General features: G+C 51.0%; 1 protein-coding gene across 3 annotated transcripts in view; it reads left to right on the top strand.

Moving 5' to 3' along the window:
* Window positions 1-915: 915 nt before the first annotated feature.
* Window positions 916-24,274, top strand: part of ATP8A1 (ATPase phospholipid transporting 8A1) — a 96,943-nt gene continuing 73,584 nt past the window's right edge. For 2 of the 3 annotated variants that reach the window (XM_029076439.2, XM_029076438.2), the window contains exons 1-7: window positions 916-1,127; window positions 11,806-11,920; window positions 14,607-14,706; window positions 15,764-15,862; window positions 18,323-18,368; window positions 21,088-21,128; window positions 23,946-24,019. In XM_029076439.2, coding sequence (XP_028932272.1) covers window positions 1,088-1,127; window positions 11,806-11,920; window positions 14,607-14,706; window positions 15,764-15,862; window positions 18,323-18,368; window positions 21,088-21,128; window positions 23,946-24,019 — 515 coding nt within the window. In that variant the 5' untranslated portion in view covers window positions 916-1,087. The remainder of the gene's footprint in view (window positions 1,128-11,805; window positions 11,921-14,606; window positions 14,707-15,763; window positions 15,863-18,322; window positions 18,369-21,087; window positions 21,129-23,945; window positions 24,020-24,274) is intronic. The other variant, XM_029076437.2, reaches the window with a different exon arrangement.

The following is a 24,274-nucleotide window of genomic DNA, read 5'->3' as shown; positions in this document are numbered from 1 at the left end:
CCCCTCAGCACTGTGCTCATTTGTATATATTATTTATTACTCTATTTATTTTGTTAATGAGGTGTACATCCCCTTGATTCTATTTATTTTGATGATGTCTTGTTTTTGTTTTGTTCTGTTTTTCTTTGCTGTCTCCCTCGTTTAATAACAATAATAATAATAATGTTGATATTTGTTAAGCGCTTACTGTGTGCAGTGCACTGTTCTAAGTGCTGGGGCAGATGCAGGGTCATCAGCTTGTCCCTGGTCCTCGGCAGGGCCGGAGGAGAGGGGGTTGGGGGGAAGAGTCTGGTCCTCGACAGGGCCGGAGGGAATAATCATCATAATAATTTTGGTATTTGTTAAGTCCTTACTATGTGCAGAACACTGTTCTGAGCACTGGGGCAGATACGGGGTCATCAGGTTGTGACACGTGAGGCTCCCAGTCTTCATCCCCATTTTCCAGATAAGGTCCCTGAGGCCCAGAGAAGTGAAGTGACTTGCCCACGGTCACACAGCTGACAAGGGGCGGAGCCGGGATTCGAACCCATGACTGGGAGTCCGTCGTTGGGCAGGGACTGTCTCTGTTGCCGAATTGTCTTTTCCAAGCGCTTAGCCCAGCGCTCTGCCCATCGTAAGCGCTCAATAACTATCACTGAATGAATGAATGAATGCAGAATGAATGAATGAATGCAGAATGAATGAATGCAGAATGAATGAATGCAGAATGAATGAATGAATGAATGAATGAATGAATGAATGAATGAATGAATGAATGAAGAGGGAGTTGGCGCAGGGCAGTGTGGGAACGCCTCCGGGCGGGGCCCCCGCTCAGGCCCCGCCCCCTGCCCGCGCGCGCCGCCCCCTGCCCGCGCGCGCCGCCGCGCGGACTCCTCCCCCTTTGGGCCCCGCCCCGCGGTCGAGGAGGCTAAGGCGCCTGCGCAGGCTGCGCAGTGACAGGTGCAAGGCGCAGGTGCGGGAGCCGAGCGGAGCCGAGCGGAGCCGAGCGGAGCCGAGCGGAGCCGAGCGGAGCCGAGCGGAGCCGAGCGGAGCCGAGCCTGCTTCGGGCTGCAGCCGAGGCTCCTTGCGGGAGCCTGCGCTGCACACTATGCGGAGAACCGTGTCCGAGATCCGCCCTCGGGCGGAGGGTGAGTGCCAGTCCGACCCTCCTGCAGCCCCTCCTGCTTGGGGGGAGACTCTGTGTGTGTGTGTGTGTGTGTGTGATTGGGATTTGGGGTCCCCCCTCCACCCCCGGCAAGGTGCAACTCTCAGCCCCATTGTATTCATTCAGTAGTATTTATTGAGCGCTTACTATGTGCAGAGCACTGTACTGAGCGCTTGGAATGGGCAGATCGGTCACAGATAGAGACAGTCCCTGCCCTTTGACGGGCTTACAGTCTAATCGAGAAAGCACTGTAGAGAAAGCAGAGCTCCACGTCTCCCTCCCCCCTGTGGATTGTGAGACCGTCCTCTCCCAAGCGCTTAGGGCAGTGTTTTGCACCCGGTGAGCACTCCCTAAACATCACGGAATGAATGAAGGCGAGGGGGAGCTGGCCTTTCGGCCTCCCTCTCATCAGATCCTTTGTACCGTGAGCTGGCACCGCCCGCCAGCGCCCCGTTTATCCGTCGAGTTGTCTGGCTCAAACTTGGCGTGGTCTGATTCACCACCCAGGTATTTTGAAATGTTTGAACACCTCCCCGGCCTGCAGTGCGAGTTAAAAAAAAAAAAATAACCCACCAAAACTGTCAGCTTCTCATCCATAAGGGGTCAACGAGAAGGATGGGAAGCGAGAATGGGGAGTTAAGATGATTTAGTGTGGATAAATGACATGGGGTTCGTGCACAGGTGGGGATGGGAGCAGTGGGAGGTGTTGAGGAAGAGAGGGACAGGGGAGGCCAGACAGGGCGGAGCCTTCAAGGTTGGGCCTGGGGGGAGGCTGAGAAAAGGGAGTGTTTTTCCCACTTTTGGGAAGGTGGAAGGTGAGTCGACCTCCCCCCGGGATTCCTTCTGAGCTACATCAGGAAGATGGGTGGAGACAAGGCCAAACTCAGGTCCTGTGCTTCCCCCGTATCTGCTCTGCCACTCCAGATGCATGATGCTGTGTCATCACACTGTGCACATGCATGGTGTTGTGTCATCACCCTGTGCGGCGTGCACGGTTCTGTGTCATCGTGCTGCGGGCGTGCACGGTGCCAACATGCTGTGCACATGCATGATGCTGTGCTGCCATGCCAGGGGCACGCCCGCTGCTGTATCATCATGCTTTGCACCTGCATAGCTCTACACTGTCACACTGTACATGCGGCACAGCACAGTGACAGCATACATATTTTGGCGAAGTATTTCTCCAACTGCCACTGCCCCTCTACAGGTGCCCCTCGGCTTCGAGTCTTATGTCCCTCTCCCAGATCGTCACCGTACAACCACCATTTTGGAAGGTCAGCACCCTCTCTCTCTGTGGGCTGGTGCCTTAGCTTGCATACCGACATTCATCCATTCGATGGTATTAATTGAGCGCTTACTGTGGGCAAAGCACTGTACTGAGCGCTTGGTAGGGTGCAATATTGCAGCAGTCAGTGGCCAGCCCTGCCTGAGGTTGCAGAATCTTGGTCCAAACGCATGTGGTTGCTTAACAACCTTGTCCAGCAGGAAATTCCTCTTTGTTCTCTAACCTAAATCCTTAATGTTGCAGTCTAATTAGCGAGGCCCTGAAACTTCGTCAGAGGCAGAAAAAAGTGACCTGTCACATCACACCTCCTCTTCTAAAGGAAGGGTTCAAGCCTCCGATTGCTTGCCCGCTGGCTGGGGATCAGGTGTTCCGAGATAAGGGAATTCAAGAGTCTGGTGACCTGGGTAAGGGGGAATGATAAGGTATAAACAAAAAAGAGAGAGGAAAAAAACAGACATACTTCTTGGGCAATTTTCCTATCAGTTGTTTAAGTCTAGCTTAGGAAATCACTGCTAGAGTATTGCGTTTGGGTAGGCTTTATTTCTCAAAATCTTCCCTCAAGGTGTAGTAATCAAAAACATGTACCGCAGTGTTTGCTAAAGCTAATTGTCCTGGGTTGTTGTAACATTTAGAATTTTATTTTGCTAGCAAGTTTCTGTAGACTTCCCAGGACTACGTTCTTCCTTGTGAACTGGATCAGGGCACATAACAGTTTCCAAAGCCTTTTGCGTGGCTGAGTTACTAGTATGTTTAGAAATTCATTCATTTGTTCATATTTATTAAGCACTTTCTGCATGCAGAGCACTGTACTAAGCACTTGGGAAAGTACACTGCAACAGTAAACAGTGACAATCCCTGCCCACAGTGAGCTCATAGTCTAAATACCAACATTATTATAGAGGGGTAAAGGCAGACATCAGTACAAGTAAACAGATATCAGTGATGTTTTCGCATAGAACATGATGCCATTTGACTCTGGAACTGAAATTCTCTTTAGTATTTCTCCCCTAGTAAACATTTTCCCAAACCGCCTGCATTGCAAGCAAAATTTTGCCCAAATGGAGATTTTCCAAATAGCCCCACATGGAAAGTTGGACAGTGAAATTCTCTCTCCTATCTGAGAATCTGCAGATGAAAGTGACCCCCCAGCTTTTGAATGTAGAGAAACAGGAAGTGAAACAGAAATTCCTTTTTAGGTTTTCAGAATACAGGCTTGCAAAATGCACATTATTTTTGTGGTTGCAGTATTTACTAGCTGATGTTTATCCTGAGGTCAGCTTTAATGCCTTATTGTGACTGGTGGAGAGGTGGCCATTATTAGCAGGGCTAGTTCAAAGGATGATTGTTTGAAGCTGCTCCATCCCCACCCCCACCCACCCACCCACGCAGGCAAATGATGGGAAGGCCACCACTGTATTTCTGCAGAATCTGCTGGGGATGTGGATGACAGGAGGCTCTGGTTAGCTCAACCCAAGCCCCACCTGGGCCTGTGGCTATGTGGGCACAGGACCCCCAGGAGAAGCGGCGTGCTTAATGCTGGTCCCAAGGGGCCCACTGTCTGGTCATTCTAGGTGGGCTGGGATGGCCAAAGGGAGAGAGTGAGAGGGAAAGGGAGCACTTGGCCACCTCTTGATGGTCCCCGGGTCTGGGCCCCAGGGCTCAGCGATTCTGTCACCAGCCTCGCTGCCCCCATCGCGGTCTCCTGCAGCATGGCGACAGGTCTCTGCTGTTCCAGCTGGGTTGAGGATGGGACACTCCCAAACCCCTGCCTGGTGGCCACCCTGGAAACCAGACCCGCAGCCCAGGGCACCTCTTAACCCTGCTCCCCTTCTTATTTGACCCCTCCCAGTGACTGAAGCCCACATGCCTCTTCGCCTATCATGACTCTTCACACTACCTGAAGGACCCAAGATAGGAAGTGGGGCAGAACCTCCTGCTAGCCCCCCCGATCAGTCGGGTTTTCCGGTCACCTTCTCCTTACCTCCTGCACTGTCCTTGCTGCCCGGACCCGTGGTTCTCTATCATCCACCCATGGGAGCAGTGGGTTCCGCTGGGCTGCTGTGCCCCTTTCCTTCCAACTCCCAGTAGAAAAGGTCCATAGCCCCGGGAGAGCTATAGTGATCAGGTCCAAGACTGGGGGCCGACTGGCCTGGAAGTTCAGATTCTAGAGTGATGAGGTAGAGACCGCAGAAATCAAGCTTTTTTCCCTTCTCTGAAATCTGAACCCACGGCTGTGAGCCGAGCCCTCCACACAGGCAGGGCTGTTAATGTCTGCAGCAGATCTCGGGCCAGGCGCTGCTAGTTCTTCCTGAATGTTCCGCTGGCGGTCGCTCTGGGGGAAGGCTGGGCCTGCACCAGCTGGGATGGCAACCAGCTCTTCCGGGACGTCTGGTTATTTCAAAGGCCAGCTCGGGTTTCCCAGCCATGCCCTCTGGCACACGCTGCGGGTTAGCACTTGCGCTCAGTCTGCTTGGGAGAAAAAAGCACTCTCTGAGGTTCGCTCGGTGTCTCAGCGTGAATCCCATAGACCCCGTCTGTGGGCTTTTCCGCTGGGGAAAGGTTTGGCCTGAACTCTATCCCTAAGAATGCCACCCTGACATATACTCCGGTAAAGCTTCGCGCCGTACAGCCATGCTGGGATCATGTTGCTGGGAGCACACGAAGTGACAGTTAAGGATGACATTTGAGTTTGCAGCATCTGTTGTATTAAGGCTTGGGTTTTTTTTTTTTGTGTGCTTTTTTTTTAAACCCAACACCAAAACTATAGTCTCTTTTCAGAATAGTCCATCACCAGCTGAGTTAATTCTCTCAAAATAGCCACTCTGCCCTAATTTTTTTATAAGTTTTTATTCACTGAGGTGTGATGAACTTTAAATCTAAAAATGAAATGTGAGCAAAATTGCTACATAGTAGTTTTACCTTGAATGGAGTCAAAACAGCATTGGTTTTTCTTCAGTCATTCAGAGGGGACGGAGCTAAACCAAGTGAATTATTTCTATTGCTCATAATATTTTTCGCAACCCATGAGATTGATTTCTAGCAGAATACTTCCCTGAAGAAATCTAAGGTTAAGTTAAAACAATACTCAGCGATGAATTAGAGTATAATCGCCTTGTTGGTAGCAAGCACCCTAACCTTGTCACCTGTATTTCCCAACTGCCTAGAACAGTGCTCTGCATCCCATGGGTGCTCAATAAATACTATTACTGTTAAAATTACTACTACTTTTATTACACTATCACCACCACCATGACTATTTGTCCATGAGGAAATCAACTTGGGCTTTCTTTCTCTCTTAAAAAGTGCCTTAATTCTCCTGAAGTCCCAGGTTCTCAGACTACACCTTCCTGCCTCCCTAGCTTTCTCTTCTTCCTCCTCTTGCTTCACATGGTCCAGGCTCCTTTCTTCCCCTCCTCCTTGCTCCTCCTCCTCCTCTTCTGTGTGGCTTAGGCTCCTCTTTTCCCTTCTTCCTTGCTCCAGTTCCTTTCTCCTCAATGGTCCACTCTTCCCCGCCCGTTGTTACCTGGAATGAAGAGAATCAAGTACAAGAATGCCCCCAGAGTCGACTTCTCCTGTCCATCCCTATAGAGTTGGATGGTATCCGTGTTCTTCAGATGAGGATTCTGAGGCACAGAGCCATGCATGCACATGCCCAAGGTAGAGCACAGGGCTGTGATTGGAACCCGGAGTCGTGTTGGGTGTCCACAGAAGCCATTCCCCTTTCCCCCACCCATGGATACCCTTCTGAAGAGCAGCCAAGTTAGTTGGCTCTCCTAATGTCCAGACGGCCACTCGGAGCCTACCCCCTGGGCTCAGGCATGTTTCCTTTGGAGCCCCTCTGGTTTTCTGTAAGAGCAAATTAGTGGCACAGTGATTTTGAAAGACTGGGGACCACCTCCCAGCCCCCCGGGCTAGGGGACTGGGGCACCTGCCTCACTCTCAAGCGCTTGAGCTACTGGAGCAACAGCTTTAGTCCAGGACAGCTAATGCGCTGACTGTAAGCAGGGGTTGGTGCCAGCCAACAGGAATGGAGAATAGGGTCAGCAGGTGGAAGGAAGCACAGGCATCCTTTGGAATACTCCATGTCTCTGGGTGACTGCAGCAACCCGAAAGCATCACCCTCCTCCCGCCTCTGACCCGGCAGCCAGACCATCCTTCCTCCTTTCCGCTAGTCCCAGGAATCCAGAGATCTTTTTCTGCTGGGGCTTTGGACTAGTCTCCATCCCTGGACCCAGCTTCCCAAGTAGAGCTCATGGCTCTTTGTTTGCCCTTTTACTCTCCCGGGTGGGCGGAGTGAATGACAGCGCCCCATTCCGCAGGCTCACCCTCTGAGAACAATCCTATAGCAAAATGGGGGCCATTTCACCCTTTCTGATGCTTTTTGGTTTGGTTGTGGAGTGAGGAAAGGTCCCTTGGGATGAGACATGTCTCAGCCTGCTTTTGCACTGTAGCTGCAGGCGCCTCTGGAAGCAGCAGTTCGAAATCATAACAACACAGTCCTCTGATGGATGGAAGCTTCAGACAGCTGATTCTGGCACGGTGCCTGCATCATTAGCTTAGCTTCTTTCCAGAAGCTCGGGCCCAATTCTTCTTGACTCTTCTCTGTAGCTCTTCAGTTGCAGTGGATTGAGGTGGTTAGCTTGCTGAGAAGCAGCAGGGCCTTGTGGAAAGACCACACTTAAGCTGTGATCCCTGTGTGGGGCAGAGACTGTGTCTGACTTAATTATCTTGTATCCACCCTAGTGCTTAGGGCAGTGCTTGGCATATAATAAGCACTTAACAAGTAGCTTAATAGCACAGGAATGGGGAGGCAGGAGATCTTGGTTTTAATCCTGGCTCTGCCACTTGCTTGCTGAGCAATTTTAGGCATATCACTTCTGTAAGCTCCTCTGGGCAGGGAACATGTCTACCAACTCTATTGTCTTGTCTTTCCCCAAGTGCAGTGCTCTGCATATAGTCAATGCTTAATGTATACCACCGATTGATTAACTGGTAACTTGTCTGGCCTCAGTTTCCTCATCGGTTCTCTCCCCTCCCTTAGACATTGAGCCTCAGGTGGGATACAGACTGTGCCTCATTTAATTGCACTGTACCTTCACTGGCGTGCAATAAAGGGCTTGGCACATAGTAAGCTGCTTAACAAATTCATTGTTATTTTTATTATTATGCTGTCCTGGAGAATTGAGATCTGGTGGTTGGGCATCTTCACTGTCCTTGGATTGGCAGCAGACTGGAATTGAAGCACCCCTGTGCAGTGCGTTGCCGTTCCTGTGTGTGGCTCTTTCTAGTAGCATCACCAGATTTTTCAGGCAAGCTGGTGTGCTGGAAAAGCTTCACTGCAAGTCAATGAGCCTGTCTGTCTGCCCCTCTCACAGCTTGGGTTGAGAACCCCTGCAGTAACACTCCCTTGCATGGGAGAGGGTCGGCTCAAGCAGACACACAGACACTAATGACGTCTTATTTTAGCTGCGACCAAGCTGTCGGTGTGTAATTTACAAAAACGGCAGAGTTCTGGAGGAACGGTTGGCATCGGAATGACTCCAGAGCTCCTTTTCTCCTGCCTCCTCTATCCCCACCTCCCGAATTTGTGTTGCATAACCTCTATCCAGTCGTGCTGACTCCCAGTAAATATATAGTCACTAATAAGGTCTTGCTTTTCCTAATTGTAGCTGAAAATCCACCTGGCCTATTCCAAGGCAGGACCTGGCTTTTTTTTTTTTAATGGCATTTGTTAGGCACTTACTACGTGCCGGGCACTGAACTGAGCGCTGAGGTAGATACGAGCTAGTCAGGTTGGACACAATCTGTGTCCCATGTGGGGCTCAAAGCCTTAATTCCCATTTTGCAGATAAGGAAACTGAGGCACAGAGACGTTAAGTGATCTATCCAAGTCACACAGCACACAAGTGGCGGAGGCAGGAGTTGAACCCTGATCCTTCTAACTACCAGGCTCGTTCTTTCCCCTAGACTGCTTCTCGGGGCTCTGTGTGGGAGTGCATGGAGCTAACAAGTTATCAGTTTTTGCATTTTGGGCCAGAGTTGGGGCAGGAGGCTTCTCAGGGAGGAGTCCACTTGGCCACCTGAGGCACTGAGAGCCACACATGGAGTGGGGTCGATGACCCTTTCCGGAGGAGGGGGAGACCCTTGAGTCTGCTGGGCAGCCGGTGCCAACCGTCTGAGTTATTCGACGGTTTTGAGGACCGTCACTGATTGTAAGTACTTGGTTCCCTTGAGGGGCTCACCCCGGGCCGGGGGGACACTCAGGGTCTTATCTTTTAAGACCATCCATCCACTTCAGTCAATCAGTGGTATTCGTTGAGCGCTTACTATGTGCGGAGCACAGTGCTAAGTGCTTAGCGCTCATAAATAGTATTACGACTGTTACAACGTGCACTTCAGTCCTGGCTTTGTTTGCTGGGTGGTGAGGGTTAATGCCGAGTTCTGACCAGTGTTCCCAGCCTGCAACTCAACCTGCCTACAATATCAGGATCTCTGCAGGGCGGCCCAGAGCCAGGGGCATCAGAGAGAGGGCGTGGGTGTGGCGCGGGGAAGGGTAAAGCAACCACCACCCAGGCGCCGTCCCGGCCAGCTCTGGGAAAATCTGCCTCAAGCTGCTGTTTACCAAGTCTCACCAGGACAAGGCATTGGTGCATAGTGTGATGACTCACATGAGCATGGAACAGGGGGCCTAGCGGCACTGTTATTTCACACACACCCATACCCCGCCACCCCACGCATTTTTCCTGAGTGTTTTGTGTGTGCGTGTATCAATCTATCTAGATCAGTCAACCCACGTATTCATCCTGTCACCAAATCCTGGTGGTTCAACCTTCACAACATCGCTAGAATCCACCTTTTTCTCTCTGGCCAAACTGCTACCATGTTAATCCAAGAATTTATCGTAACCTGCCTCGATCACTTTGTCGGCCTCCTTGCCGATCTCCCTGCTTCCTGTCTCTCCCCCCTCATCCACACTTCACTCTGCTGTCTGGATGATTTTTCTACAAAACTATTCAGTCCGTGTTTCCCCCCTCCTCAAGAACATCCAGTGGCTGCCCGTCCACCTCACACAAAAACTCCTTGCCATTGGCTTTAAAGCACTCGCTCTGTTCCCTCCTATCTTACCTCTCTGATTTCCTACTGTAACCCACCCTGCACAATTTGCTCTTCTAGCGCCAACCTGCTCACTGTACCTCTATCTCGTCCATCTCGTCTCACCCTCGCCCTGACACTGGCTTGAAACTTCCTCCCTCTTCACATCCGACAGACGACCACTGCCCTCACCTATAAAACACATCGTCTCCAAGCACATCTTCTCCAAGAGGTCTTTCCCAACTAAGCCCTCATTTCCTCTTCTCCCACTCTCTTCTGCTTCTCTCTTACACTTGGATTTGCACCCTTTATTCATCCCTCCCTCAGCCTCACGGCACTTATGTACCTATCAGTAATTTATTTATCAGTGGTACTGAGTGCTTACTATAGGCAGAACACTGTAGTAAGCATTTGGGATAGTACAGCCCAACAGAGTTGGCAGACACGTTCTCTGCCCATGACGAGCTCACAATCCAGAGGCAGGGCCACAAATTAATTGAAATAACTTCTAGTATAAAATTTAAAGCTATGTGCATAAGTGCTGTGGGATTAAGGGTGGGATGAATATCAAATGACCAAAGGTCACAGATGCAACTGCATAGATGATGCAGAAGGGAAAGGGAACCGGGGAAAAGAGGGCTTAATCGGAGGACTCTTGGAGATGTGACCTTAATATCTATGCTACTGTCTGTCTACCCATCCAGACTCTAAGTTCCTTGTGGTTAGGAAATATATCTGCCAACTCTGGTATATCATACTCTTCCTTGTGCTTAGTACAGTGCTGTGCACACAGTAAGCGCTCCGTAAATGCCATTGATCAATTGCTCCCCGCCCGGGTTGTTTGGGGAATCTCTTTTATCATCCTTTCCCCTCTCCCTCTCTCGGGTCAGAGGCCCAAACTCCCCTGGTGAGTGGTTTCCGATGGAGGGGGCAGGCCGGCAGGAGTAGATTCGGCCTCTCGGCGGTTGGGTTTGGGAAACGGTGGGTCAGTCAATCAATCAGTGTATTTATTGAATGTTTACTGCATGCAGAGTGCTGCGCTAACCACTTGGAAGAATACAATACAGCAGGCTATCCGTTCCAACAGGGTCAGAGACAAAACTGCCCTCCAGAGGACACAATTCAGCCTGGATCACCCAGCTGCAGGTTGCTGTAGAGACAGCCAGTGGCGCTCCTAGGGAAGCAATCTCAGGACTTGAGGTGTGGGGGGGAGCGGAGCCCCTGACCTTTGCTCCCAGGAGCACCGCAGTCTTTGAGGTCACAGATCCCTTGGCCGAGGTCAAGGCCTGACTGGGGGAAGGAGGGAACGGGGACAGTTGCTGCATAAGAAGGTTGTGAATTGGAGAAGGGGCTGCTCGTGACAGGAATGTGACTATGATATGGGGGTACGGGCCCCGGGGGGGCCAGGTTTGTCTGAAGAGAGGGAAGGGAGGGGGACTGCAGACTGTGCGTTTGGGCCTTGAGGGAGCTGCGTTTGTGGGTATGTGTGTAGAGAGTGCAGAGTTGGGGACTGCAGACTGTGTGTCTGGGTTCCAGGGGCTGCAGCTATGTGTGTGGAAAGAATACAGGGAGGGGGACTGTGTGCCTGCATCCCAGGGGGCTGTAGCTCTGTGGGGGGGGCATGGGAGGAGGAGGGAGAGAGAGCGTGGGGAGGGGAACTGCAGACTGTACGTCTGGGTCCCAGGGGGCTGCGGCTGTATGTCTGGGTCCCAGGGGGCTGCAGCTGTGTGCATGGATTGCATGGGGAGGGGAACTGCAGACCATGTGCTTGGGTCCCGGGGGCTGGGTCTGTCTTCAGGAGAGAGTGGGCGAGGAGGACTTCAGACTGTGTGCCTGGGACTCGAGGGCTGCAGCCGTGTGCGTGGAGAGAGTGTGGGGAGGGGGACTGCAGACTGTGTGTCTGGGTCCTGAGGAGTTATGTCTGTGTGCATGGAGAGAGTGAGGGGAGGAGGACTTCAGACTGTGTGTCTGGGCTATGGGGGGCTGCGGCTATATGCGTGGATGGGGAAGAGGGGTCGCGTGCTGTGAACTTCAGGCTGTCCCACAGGTGTATCCAAGGCATGTGGGGCTCCTGCCGTTCCCAGCGATTTTCATGGCAGTCACTATCCAAAATTAGCCATAATTATCAAGAAAGCCATCAAGAGCAAAAGTTCTGGAGCAGAAAGTCTTCTTTTATCATTTTTATTGCTGCTGAACCAAACAAGAGAGCTTGGGGTTTTTTTTGCGGGTGTAATAACCCAAGATTTGATTTGTTCATGTTAAATCACCTTCTGTCTTCTCAAAGGCTACGAGAAGACGGACGATGTTTCCGAGAAAACTTCCCTGGCTGACCAGGAGGAGGTCCGGACGATATTCCTCAACCAGCCGCAGCTAACCAAGTTCTGCAACAACCATGTCAGGTATATCTGTGTCCACTTGACAATTACTGTCTCCTGCCTTCAAAACCTTATTGAAGGCACATCTCCTCCAAGTGGCCTTCCCTGACTACGCCGTCTTCTCCTTTTCTTCAACTCCCTTCTGCACTGCTCCCTTTATTCATACCCCCGTCCCAGCCCCACAGCACTTATTTGTAAATCTGTAATTACATATCTGTAATTTATTTATTTATATTAATGTCTGTCTCCTCTATTCAGTAAGCTCGTTGTGCGCGGGGATTGTGTCTATTATATTGTACTCTCCCAAGTGCTTAGTACAGTGCTCTGCACACGGCAAGCAGTCAATAAATATGATTGACATCTGTGGATCACCTCTCTCGGCTTGAGCAGTTTCCCCGGGGAAAGGGTGGTAAAAAATCTTCCCATGGGTAGTGGTGATAGATCCATTTTTCTGAGCATGGAGATGGGCCAGAGAGATTCAGTTGATGACCAGATGTAGGCCAGGGTCCAGTCCAGAGAGACTCTTGGCAACATTGCTGCTCAGAGGCCAACAGGCCGGAATCAGAGACTGACCGCTTGCTGATGGAGAAATAGCTAGTGATGCTGCAAGTTCTTGGAAGCCTGTCGGACTGGAAAGGCAAAAGTTAGTGTTGTACCCTTGCTCGGAGGCCGGAGGGACGTTGGCTTGTAATTACCCAAGGGGTATTTTTCTCATCGAGCACCCACTCCTCAAGCCATTGAGTTTCACTGACTATATCATTGTCAGAGTTCTTTTTGCCACTGAGAAGCACAACGTGGCATGGGTTCATACTGACTTGACTGGCTTTTGAATCACTGCCCCCTTTCACCAGTGTTCAAGGCAGGGTGTTGCAAAGTGGCAGCCACACCATCTGGCGCCTGAATGCCAAAAAAAGTCCTGGAGAATGAAGATATATAAATAAGGCTCTCCACCAGTGGCTGAGAGATGGGTACTGCCTCATAATCTCTGTGTCCTGAGAAGCACCTTGCCCAGAGATACGTGTAGCTGGTCAGAGGTAGAAAACCCAAAGATGAAGGCTTATATATCTTCTGGGAGACCGACAGCATGGGTCCGGTACTTTTGAGGCATCAAGATTGGTCTGAAGCAACTGTCTATTTAGGCATAAGTCGGGGACTTGCCCCAGATATCCTGCCCATCTTCTTTGGCCTCATCATCAAATGGTGAGACAGGATCGCCAGCCACGAGGTCCTGGAACACCAGCTTCCCCTCTCTAGCATCAAAGCAGTGCTGGCCCCACACACCTTTTCTCAGCTAGACATGGGAGGAGAATAGACGAAAGAAGACTCCTCAGTCAGGAGGTGTTTGGCAAACTGAACAGGAAGGAGAAGAAGCACCTTACTGACCTGATGAGGCAAAACCACTGACAGTGTAGTAGAGTCAGGGTCAGCTGGAAGATGGCAGCTGAGCTGTGTGGCAGTTAAGAACGGATTACTCTCCTAGAGCAGCAGATGGAGACATAAAGACAGGAACCAAGTATAGTGCCAGGTAGTACAGGTTGAAAACATGAACACCTAGCGGGGGTTGGTCTTTATGTGCCCGCTTATGCAGAAGGATCAAATCTCGATTTCCGCAGTGTCGTCCTCAAAACCTGAGACACGTGGATGCCCAGTTAGTTATCTGCCAATGGTGGGGTTGCATCACTGAAGGACCCCGCCATATCCAGGAAAATTTGGCATTTACATTGTATCCAACACCATGACAGGTTCTACCCAGAAAGACACAAGTTTTTGGAAGATCATCTATTAGTGTGGACTGTGTATCTCTCTCTTTCTCTTTCACACATACACACACACATATACGTGCACACATATGGCTGGGGAATACTGAATGTATGTTGCTGCTACTTGGAGGCATGCTATTTCAAAACTACCTTCCCCCTACTCTTCCCCTACGCTCCCTCCCAGCATTTATTTTAAAGCGATTTTCATCCGGATCCTGGCCACCTTGACAGGTTTAGCCTATGGAGGCCCGCTAGCAAACTATTATGTGTTTTCCAGGTCCGTGTAATTCAGTTTCCCAGAATGATGCCAATTCGGTCTAAGTGGCTAAGGAATCCCAAAATGGTAGAGTTGAACCCAAGTTGTGATTTCCTTGGTGAGGGAGGTGGAGGGGGCAAAGAGAACATGGGTAACTCCCTTTCAGAAGCCTCTGTGTCGTGCCTCTCTGACAAAAGGCTTCTCACGACAGTTAACAAGGAATCAAAAGTGAATGGTTACATTTCACCTTCTACCCCTGCTCTATGATGTTGCAGAACCAAGGACAGGTTTCGGCGGCAGGGAGGAGGAGGAGGAAGAAAAGATAAAAGCAGAGGGCGAGGGCTCAGAGTCCCCAGTCTGGATTTATTCCCTGATTAGAAGGAAGTTGCAGCTGGGCACGTCAAACACAGGTTCAAGCCATGATTCTCTGAGATCAGATTTATTCTCTGGAGAGCTGTTGCCTAGGCAGTTGCTCTTCCAGACCTGGTGAAAGATCCTAGACATTTCCCCCTCACCCCCTTCTTCTCCCTTCTAGGTTTCGGTGGTTGGTAGGATCGCCCAGCCTCTGAAGGGTGCCACTGTTTGGGAGAAGTTGAACTGCTACTCTGCAAGTGTCTTAGAAAGTAGGGTGGATTGTAAGTGCTGTGGAAAAGATTGACTTGTTTTCATCCTTTCCCCTGTTTTTGTTTTGCAGCACTGCAAAGTACAACATCATCACATTCCTGCCGAGGTTTCTCTACTCCCAGTTCCGACGCGCCGCCAATGCATTTTTCCTTTTTATCGCATTGCTTCAGGTAAGCCCTGTCCTCGGAGCCTTTGTCCAGAGTCATGCGTTCCCATCCTGGTGCCTGCTTCGGCCTTTATATCCTCTGATTGGCAGGGAGTTTCTGGAGTTGAACCCATGGGGCAGTTTGTTCTGAACCTTTCTGAAGGGTGGGAGTCAGAGGACTGCCTGACTCCAGCCCTGATTTGAAGGCCCGGTTTGGGGAATGACTTTGTGTAGAATCCTGTCCAGTGCAGATTGATCCAGCAGGGATTGTAGTTGTTGGAGGAGGCCTGAGTCGGTAGCCCTCCTGATGAACCTTTTTGCGGATCTGTTGTTTGGCCTATTCCTTGGCTGCTGGGTGACCTCAGGTCATGTCATGGGTCACTGGATGCTGGTCCCATGATTGATTTCCAAACCTCGCTTTTGGTTGGCTTAGGCTGTCTGTGAACAGGCAGCTCTGCTCTTGGCTCTGAGGGTGAACAGGCAACTCTGCTCTTGGCTCTGGGGTAACTAATGTTTAGACAGGAACTCTCCCGGGGGGTAGTCCCAAGGGGGCGACCGGAGGGCCTGAATGTCTGCATTTTCTGAGTCTCTTTCCTTGGGATAAAATGTTACCCACCCTGCCCTGGCCCCTGCTGTTGGGAGCTGTGGGAACACCCGGAGAAAATGTCTGCAGAAGTTCCAGACTGAGGGGATGGGAGAACTGGGGACCCTCATTTCTATTGTGGACCCATGGGGTAGACGAAACCTCCCTCATTTCTGCATTTCTGTCCAGCTCTTCCCTGGTCTGCTGCCACAAAGCCCTGGGGACTGGCAGGAAGTTTGGAGGGGGAGGGCCAGCCCATCCTTTGGCAACCACTGCCTTCCCCCAGCCTAATCTGAAGTTGGCCCCTGGCCCCTCTGTGCAGCAGAGGGGAGCAGGCGGAGTGGTGGCCCAGGCCCCCAAAATTGTGGAGGGGGGATTCGGCCCTGGAAGGTTAGTGACAGCTCTTCTCTGGGCTTCGTGGAAAACATCCACCCCTCTTATACTTTTTCTCTCTGTTTCTCTCTTGCTTTGTCCCCATCTCTCCATTTCCCCATCACAGCAAATCCCAGATGTGTCTCCCACAGGACGCTACACCACCTTGGTCCCCCTCCTGTTCATCTTGGCTGTGGCAGCCATTAAGGAGATAATAGAAGACATTGTAAGTATTCATTGCTGGTTTTCTAACTCTATGCTACTTCAGGACAGAGGCCAAAGGGCTAAGTTGAGAGGCTGAGCCTGCCTGGGCAACAGGTTGGGATGCGTAGGGGAAAGAGTTAGAAGCTCCAGAGCCTGAGCCAGGGTACCCTCCCGCAATCAATTTTTTTTTTTCCTCGGCCCTGGTGTTCACCCCAGCTGCTGTGTTTTGAGCCCTGGCTGGGTGTGTGTTTGTGCGTGCGTGCACACGCACACACTTCACTCACCCTGCCATCTGGCATTCCTCAGGAGAAAAGAGCCCAGCCAACTGGCATAAGGTCCCCAGAGCTCACCAGGCCCAAGATGCTCAGAGAGACAGCAGATCTCAGAGTCCAGTTCCCTGATTTAAGTGTCGGCAAGCGGGGGAGTAATCCTATGCTGTGGGGGTGGGTGGAAATATCTTCCTGCACAGTGGCCTGACACCCCGGCAGCCAGTCACATGCGCCGGGCGATTGGGAGCAGGCTTGGGGCTGGGGCCGGGCCCACGGCACGGCAGCGGGCACCGTGCTGCTCCCGAAGCAGTTTTTGTCACAGTTCCCTGGGGCCCGTCAGAGAAGGTGAGTCAGTCACTGATCCACTGGGTGAATCTTGCCCAGAAAAGAGAAGGGAATGTAGTTGCGTGTGTATGTGCGTGGCTGTGTCTGCAGAGGCATATGGCAAGGCAGCGAGCATATGGCGAGGCAGCGAGCATATGGCTCCCTTCAGAGTTGAAGAGGGCGTTGCCGCCCAGCTTGCCTTTCCAGGGCCAGCCGGGACCATGGTATCCCCAGAAGAGGGCTTCCAGATGAAACTACCCCAGTACGTCCCGCTTCCTCCGTTGCTCGGACAGGGTCAGAGGGGCCGACAGCTCGAGTTCTGCCTCTGGGTCAGAACCGAGAAAGAGGCCCACGACCACCGCTTCCCCGGAGCTGATAGTTACCCAGTGCTGCAAGGCTATAGGGCTGGTCTCTGCCAGGGCCCGGTTCCGGGGAGGGCTGATGTCACACCAGGGATAAACTGAGCGGTGGGACATCTCCGTCAGAGCAGTAGCCGGGAGACCCGAGCGGGTGAAGGAAACTGCTGACTTCAAGGCCTCGGAGAGGAAGTCAGAAAGTGTCCAGCTCAGGAGCTACAAAAGAGCTGGCCCATAGTGTGGTGTCAAAAAATCTCAGGGACCTAGTGATGGCTGGAGAAAACGATTGCCATTATGTAATAGAGTGCCATCACCTCAAGGCCAGAGCAGGGCAAATGGGGAATGTCATGGCAACAAGAGCAGCCCAATAAGCATAGCTCCTTGAAGCACAGTGCATGCGCACTTTCTCTTAATAATAATGTAACGATAATGATGGTATTGATTGAGCCTTTGCTATGTGCCAAGCACTGTGCTAAGTGCTGGGTTCGATGTGAGGTATTCGGGTAAGACACGGCCCCTTTTTCATTTGCGGCTTACAATCTAAGAGGGTGAGATCAGGTATTTTGTCCCCATTCTACAGATGAGGAAACTGAGGCACAGAGATGCTAAGTGACTTGTCCAAGGCTGAGCCTGGTTTGGAACCCAGGTCTCCTGACTCCCAGTCTCATGCTCCTTCCACTACCTCCCCAGTTGAATGGGTTGTCAGGGTGTGACAAAGGCTTGCAGAGCCCTGTGGCAGATCCCCCCCAGGCTTGGCTCCTCCTGCCCCCGGCTGCCACCCTGCAGCCTCTCCCTGGAAGTTGCCGCCTGGACTGCCTCAGGCTTGCTGCTCCTAGAGGGGGCAGGGGAAGAAAGAACGATAGGAAAGGAAGGGAATAGGCAAGGGTCAGCGATGGCGCTAGGCCGTTTTTGATGCCGTTGATGCTGTCCGCTTCATCTTCTGTCCTTCGGGTTCAAACTGATCTGCCAGTCCAGGATTCTGCTGGGCCCAAAACCTTCCCCAGCCAGCCCCAACCTATGGGGCTCCTCCATGCCTGTGGCTCCGACATTCGTTATTAACATTAATAATAATAATAATAATAATAATGGTACTTCTTAAGTGCTTACTATGTGCCAAGCACTGTTCTAAGCACTGGGGTAGATACAAGCTAGTCAGGTTGGACACAGTCCCTGTCCCACATGGGGCTCCATCCCCATTTCCAGGTGAGGTAACTGAGGCAGAGAGAATACAAGTGACTTGCCCAAGGCCACACAGCAGATGAATGGCTGAACTGGGATTAGAACCCTTGACCTTCTGACCCCCAGGCCCGTGTTCTATCCCCTTCGCGTGTTGCTTCTCAATGTGAGTCCACGGGTTAGAGATTCTTTAGCCGAAGTCTCATCACCCTCCAAGAGGCAGCAGAAAATGTGGGGTCTTCATGGAGGCGGTATGGGACTGGGAATGAGATAAAAAAAATTGTTCAGAACAAGGAACAGGATGGGGTGGGGGTGTGCCAGTTCTGTTAATGATTGACTTTCACATTTTTCCTTCAGAAGCGGCATAAAGCAGATAATGCAGTCAACAAGAAACAGACACAAGGTAGGAATGAATGCTCATGTCTTACCTTCCAGCTCTCTCAAACTCACCGGGGAGAAAACAACTCTAATTAAGCATACTCCGATCTGAAGTGCTGTCAACTCTCCTCTCCCTGGTCCACTGCTGAAATCATTTGAAGTTTTATCAGTCTATTTAAATTCACAGCAGAGTGATTTGGGGGAGTAGTGTGTTGAAAAGAGTTATTTGAGATATTTGTCAGCGCTTTAGAGCCAAATCACCCCAGATCATAACTCTAAACTCTGCCAACCTTGGCCATGTAGTGATGGTCGTGAATTTGTGTGTGTGTGTGTGTGTGTGTGTGTGTGTGTGTGTGTGTGTCTTGGCAGATGAAGGGGCAAGCATTTTTTGTGAGCACGCCCAGCTTCAGTGTCTGGCCTGCAGCCCAGGGCAGACTTGATAGTCTATCTGAGCTACCCTACCTCTGCAGTAGACAATATTCCCTATAATAATTATTATTTTTTTGTGGGGTATTTACTGCCAAGCGCTGATCAGATCGGACACAGTCCCTGTCCCACATGAGGCTCACGGTTTAGGGAGGAGGTAGACCAGGTATTGAATTCCCATTTTATAGTTGAGCAAACTGAATCGTAGAGTAGTTAAGTGACTCCCCCAAAGCTACCCAGCAGATTAGTGGCAGACTTCTCCGACTCCCAGGCCTCTGCTCTTTCCAGTAGGCCATCCTGCTTCTCCCTACCCTCAAGGAGCTTGAGTTCTCCCCAGGGAGACAGACAATAAAATAAATTACAGGTAAGAAGCAGCAGTAGAGTATGAAGATGTGTATATAAGTGCTAGAAGCAGTGGCGGCTGGGATTGAGTACCCAAGTGCTTAGGTGTTGCTGAAGTGGGAGTGCCACTTGTCTGCCGTGTGACCTTGAGTAAATCACTTAACATCTCAGTGCCTCCGTTTCCTCATCTGTAAAATGGGAATTCAGTACCTGTTCTCTCTCTGCCCTGAACAGAGCGCCCTACATGAAGTGGATAATGTCGACCCAGACTATCTTGAGCCTACCTCAACCATTAGGACATAATAGTAATAATGGTGGTATTGGTTAAGCGCTATGTGCCAAGCACTGTTCTAAGCGCTGGAGTAGATACAAGGTGATCAGGTTGTCCCATGTGGGACTCACAGTTTTAATCCCCATTTTACTGATGAGGGAACTGAGGCACAGAGAAGATAAGTGACTTGCCCAAAGTCACACAGCTAACATGTGGCAGAGGTGGGATTAGAACCCATGACCTCTGACTCCCAAGCCCAGGCTCTTTCCAGACATAGTAAACACATAACAAATATTATTGTTGTTATTATGGAAATAGGGAAGGGGAGGCCTTCTGGAGATGTGACTTTGGAAGGACTTCGAAGATGGGGAGAGTGGTAGTCTTCTGGATGTGAAGCGGGTGGGTGTTCCAGTCAGATGGGAGGATGTGGGCAAGAGGTCGATGCCAGGAGAGGTGAGAATGAAGCCCAGTAAGTAGGTTGGCTTGAAAGGAGCAAAGTGTGAGAGCTGGGCAATGTTTGGAGGAGTGGGGAGAATGGGGCAGAGTGATGGGGCGATAATCCCAGGTGCGTATATTCTTGTCTCCTTTAATAACAGCACGAGAGAACAACCACCTCTCTCTCCCACTGCTTAGTCTGATGGTGTGGAGACAGGAGGAGGAGAATGCAATGTGGTTGGGCTTTGGTGCCAGCCAGGCTAGGCCCACCATCTTGGGCTTCTCAGGGGCAAACAGGCACAGATGGGAACCATCGCTGGCCCCCACATCGAGGGGCAAGCATTCCTGGAATCCCTGCCTCTTGCGCACCCACCGTAGAGCACCGCACTCGGCTCAGCCTGGCAACCATCTGGGGATCAGGTGTAGTTGGTGCTTTTTCTGGGAGCCTCTGGGTGAGGGCATGAGTGGGCCTCTCTTATGGGGCCCCAGAACACATCCCTAGTCTGCTCCAAGGGCCAGATAGTGAATTTTTCTTCGACAAGTGAACTCAGCCAGCATTTGTGGAGCCAGCTCCTCTCTGTTATTGGCTTGGTTATTCTGCAGGTTGGAACAACACCCACCTGGTCAAGGCAGCACTGCCAGCCTCCCACCACTTTAGTTTTAATCTTTAAGCCTTCTGGGGATTCCCATTGGATTCCAAATCTCGAACCCAAATCACTGCTCACAGGCTTCCACCTTCTACGCCCCCATATTCCGCCTTCATCTGGGAGTCGTAGTGGTCGCCGTTTTCCAGTCACCTCCGCTCCCTCCGTGGTTGCCGTGAGAGGCCTGGCCCATCTTTCCTTTTCTGCTCTCTCCACCATCTCCCTCATTTGTGTCTTGGCCTAGTTGATTTGGACTCTGTTTTCTCTTGTCAGTGACTCAGTCCTCATCATCCAAAATGGCCTCAAGGAAGTGATCATTTGTATTCTCTGGGGCTGCCGCCCTAAGGCCCCGACTGCTTCTTCACCCATTTAGCGTGAGCGGGGGGAGATGGTTACACCAGCAATTGTCTTGGATCCAAGACGGTGGTTCCTGGATCGCCAGGTGCATTTCACCTTTCCTCCGTGTGTAGACTAGATGGAGAGGAAAACATGGACGGGACCTGCGGGAACCCATCCCAACACCATGGGGAGCCCACTACAGCCTGGAGTGGGTGGAGAGGGTGGGAAAGGGAACCAGGTTTCGAGGGTGATTGAGATCAAGCCTTGTCCTTTTTTCTCTTTTCCAGTTTTGAGAAATGGGGCTTGGGAGATTGTTCACTGGGAAAAGGTATGTGTGTTTCTCTCTTTGTTTTCCTCCTTGGAAAGACCAGAGTAGCTGTCCAGTGCACCGGGGGACCCCTGCAGCCCAGGGGGCCTTTTGCCCGTAGCCCCAGTGAGCGCAGTGAGCGTGTTCTCTGGTGTGATGAAACAGTCCTGCAGAGAGGCCCGCAGCCTAACAAGGCTGTGAGGTGACTGTGGTATCCTGATGTTCATCGTGGTTGAATGGTGTTGAGCAGTACATTTTGCAAGAACCCATTTGACTCAAGATGTGCTTTTTTGAACTGTTTCCGTAGATTTATTTTCCATCATGAGCCGTTTTGTCTTTTATGTTAACTTTTTTTGCCATCTCCCATCCAAGTGTGAAGATGAAGGTATCCAATCTGTACTTCTGAATTGCCCGGGTTGGGGCAATGAAGAAGTGAGACCCTCGGTAGCAACTTTCCTGGGGTTGAGGAAGTGTGTCCCTCTCCTCCCAGAGGGGAAGTTTGTACGTCACACCAACGCTGCCGGAGAGCGATCACTGACCCACCTCGAGCCCCAGACATTCAGGCAGCCCTGAGAGAAACCGTTCCCCTCCCTGGGGGCAATTGTCAGGGAGCTAGCTCTTTGAGTTTGGAGAGTGGGTTTGGAGGGGCCAGGTGCAAATTTGGGGATGGCCCCTGATGTCTCAGGGTCTCTCTCAAAGTTGCCCTCCTGCTCAGTTTCCTACTTGTCTCTCTGGGTTCTCTGACAAAGAATAATAATAAAGAGGAAAGAAAATCCCTTCAGAAACATTGCCCAGCACAGAGAAGCTCATTATCTCTAAGCAAGGTAAGAAAATGAGACCAAGCTAGAATCATGGTATGAAAGGAAATTCCCTCAGGGGCTCTTAAAAATCTGGGTGTTTTCTATATGGACAGTAAGTGAGGCTCCCGAGGCTTCCACAAGTAGAGTGCTTTATTTGGGGTGGGTGGAAGCAGTGTGACAGAGGCTAGAGAAATTCTTAGCCCATTCATCGGTGTGGATCTTGTGCGGGAGGTTTCGATTTATCTCGAGAAAACAGCAACTCTGGCTTTCCTTCAAAATCAACTTGGGGTGAGGTACTGAAGCACCAAAGTTGTGCCCTAAGTCTTAAAGACCCCCAAACTGGGGAAGTGTAACACTGAGGACTGTCTGTGCTGTGATTTTTCCCTCTCTTTCCACCCTGTGGGACAACATTCTGGCCCCTGGAGGACTTTTTTATTTAACGGTATTTAAGTGCCTACTATGTTCTAGGCACTGTACTAAATGCTGGGGTAGATACAAGCTAATGAGGTTGGACCCAGTCCATGTCCCACATGGGGCTTACAGTCTTAATCCCCATTTTTAAAGATGAGGTAACCGAGGCACAGAGAAGTGAAGTGACTTCCTCAAGACAGCAGACAAATGATGGAACTGGGATTAGAACCTAGGTCCTCTGACTTCCAGGCCCACGATCTATCCACTAGGCCCCACTGGAGGTTGGTCCCTCCCACCAAGAACCTGTCCTGCCTGAGACTGTCACTTCTGGGGTGTTGGCTTGGGGCATGCTCAGTGGACCCTTAAACTCCCAAAGTACATTCTTTGTCTCTGTCACTCTGAATCCTCCCCACCCCCTCCCAATGTTTGGGGCTCTCGCCCTTGCTGATATCGGGGAGCGATGGGGCCATTCGGGTAAGGGGCGCCCTGGCAGCTGCACCGGAAGAGAGAGTCAGGAAGTCCATCCTTTCTGATACTTGTTGGTAGCACAAGGGACAAAGTTTGGTGGATGAGATTCTTAGATTTCAGTTTTTCATGCCACCTCTATTGCCGAGTTTACTAGAATGAAAGGACCAAGAGCGGTTGGTTAGCCAGCAGCCAGCTAGGGAGGCCAGTCTTCTAGCACTCCACTGGGTGGACGATCCAGTTTTCTGCTGGTCTGGCAGCTGCCCAGCATGAGTACACCACCAGGTGCTTTGATGTCTGATGTTCAGAGCTTCGGTGCCCTCTTCCACGCCTCCCGAGTTGATTGGCAGAGTGGTGAATGAAAGGGCTTCCGATTCCAAAACTCTCATGGAGAACACCTGCAGGGGATGCCCTTGATCGTGAGAGTCCTGAACTCGTTTTCAGTCCCTGTTCAAAAGGTCCTAGGCGGGCAGTGCCAAGGCTCTGGAGAAAGGGAGAAGGAATGGGTCAAGGCCTCCCACCTCAGAGAAACCCTCTACATGTTGGTGGACTTGGTCAGACGTCCGCAAAATGGCATGTGTAATGTCATTAGGCTAACTGAGCCCAGCACAATCTGTGATATCCCATATGTGTCCGTGTCAGTGCCTGCCCTATCTGTAGGCCTACACGTGCCGGCTGGGACAGTGTTGGGAAATGAGGGGGTCAGAATTTCCTCTTTTTAAGTTCTTTGTCACCCTGAGAGCAAGAGCTATGGAAGGGGGGTGGCCTTGGTGGGCGATTTTGAGGGAGAGGTTGATTTGGATCTGGCATTCAGTCAATCAGTGGTATTTATTGAACTCTTGCTACATGCAGAGCACTGTGCTAAGGACTTGGGAGAATAGAATACAAGAGAATTAGTGCGCACATTCTCTGCCCATAGTGAGCTTAGAGTCTACATTCATTTCAGAAAGAGTGAATGGGCAGATGCTCCCAAGAATGCCACTTAAACCCCGGGTGCTGCCCATTTCGCCAAGGATTTGTGCCACGTCTGGGAAGTACAGTAGTCCCGCCTGGTCTCCCTCCCCGCCACCCTTACCTAGATATTTCCTTTTAAAATCCAGCTGTTGTGTATAAATGACTGTGTTCCATGCAGACTATTAACCAATTCCCAGTTTTCTTTCAGGTAGATGTTGGAGACATAGTTATAATAAAAGGCAAAGAGCATATACCTGCTGACACTGTACTTCTGTCATCAAGGTAGAGATGACTTCTGTTGCTAACGCAGGGGAGAGGCCGACTTCTCTGCCCTGCAATGATTCTGTAAATGCTCCAAGGAAATAAGGAATAAACAGAAGCATTTCTCAGCCTCTTCCGCGACGCCTGTTCAGCCCCGAGAGCTGTCGGGTAGTAATTTGAAGCGCCTTTCCATGTTGACCATGTAGAATTAGTGACAGGTGCTGTGCTTGGGAATCGTAAGAGGAGAGGTGCGTTGGGCGGGGCCCGCTGACCCCC

The sequence above is a fragment of the Ornithorhynchus anatinus genome, chromosome 12 (genome assembly GCF_004115215.2).
Source record: "Ornithorhynchus anatinus isolate Pmale09 chromosome 12, mOrnAna1.pri.v4, whole genome shotgun sequence".
NCBI lineage: Eukaryota > Metazoa > Chordata > Mammalia > Monotremata > Ornithorhynchidae > Ornithorhynchus > Ornithorhynchus anatinus.
This window is presented reverse-complemented; position numbering and strand designations above follow the sequence as displayed.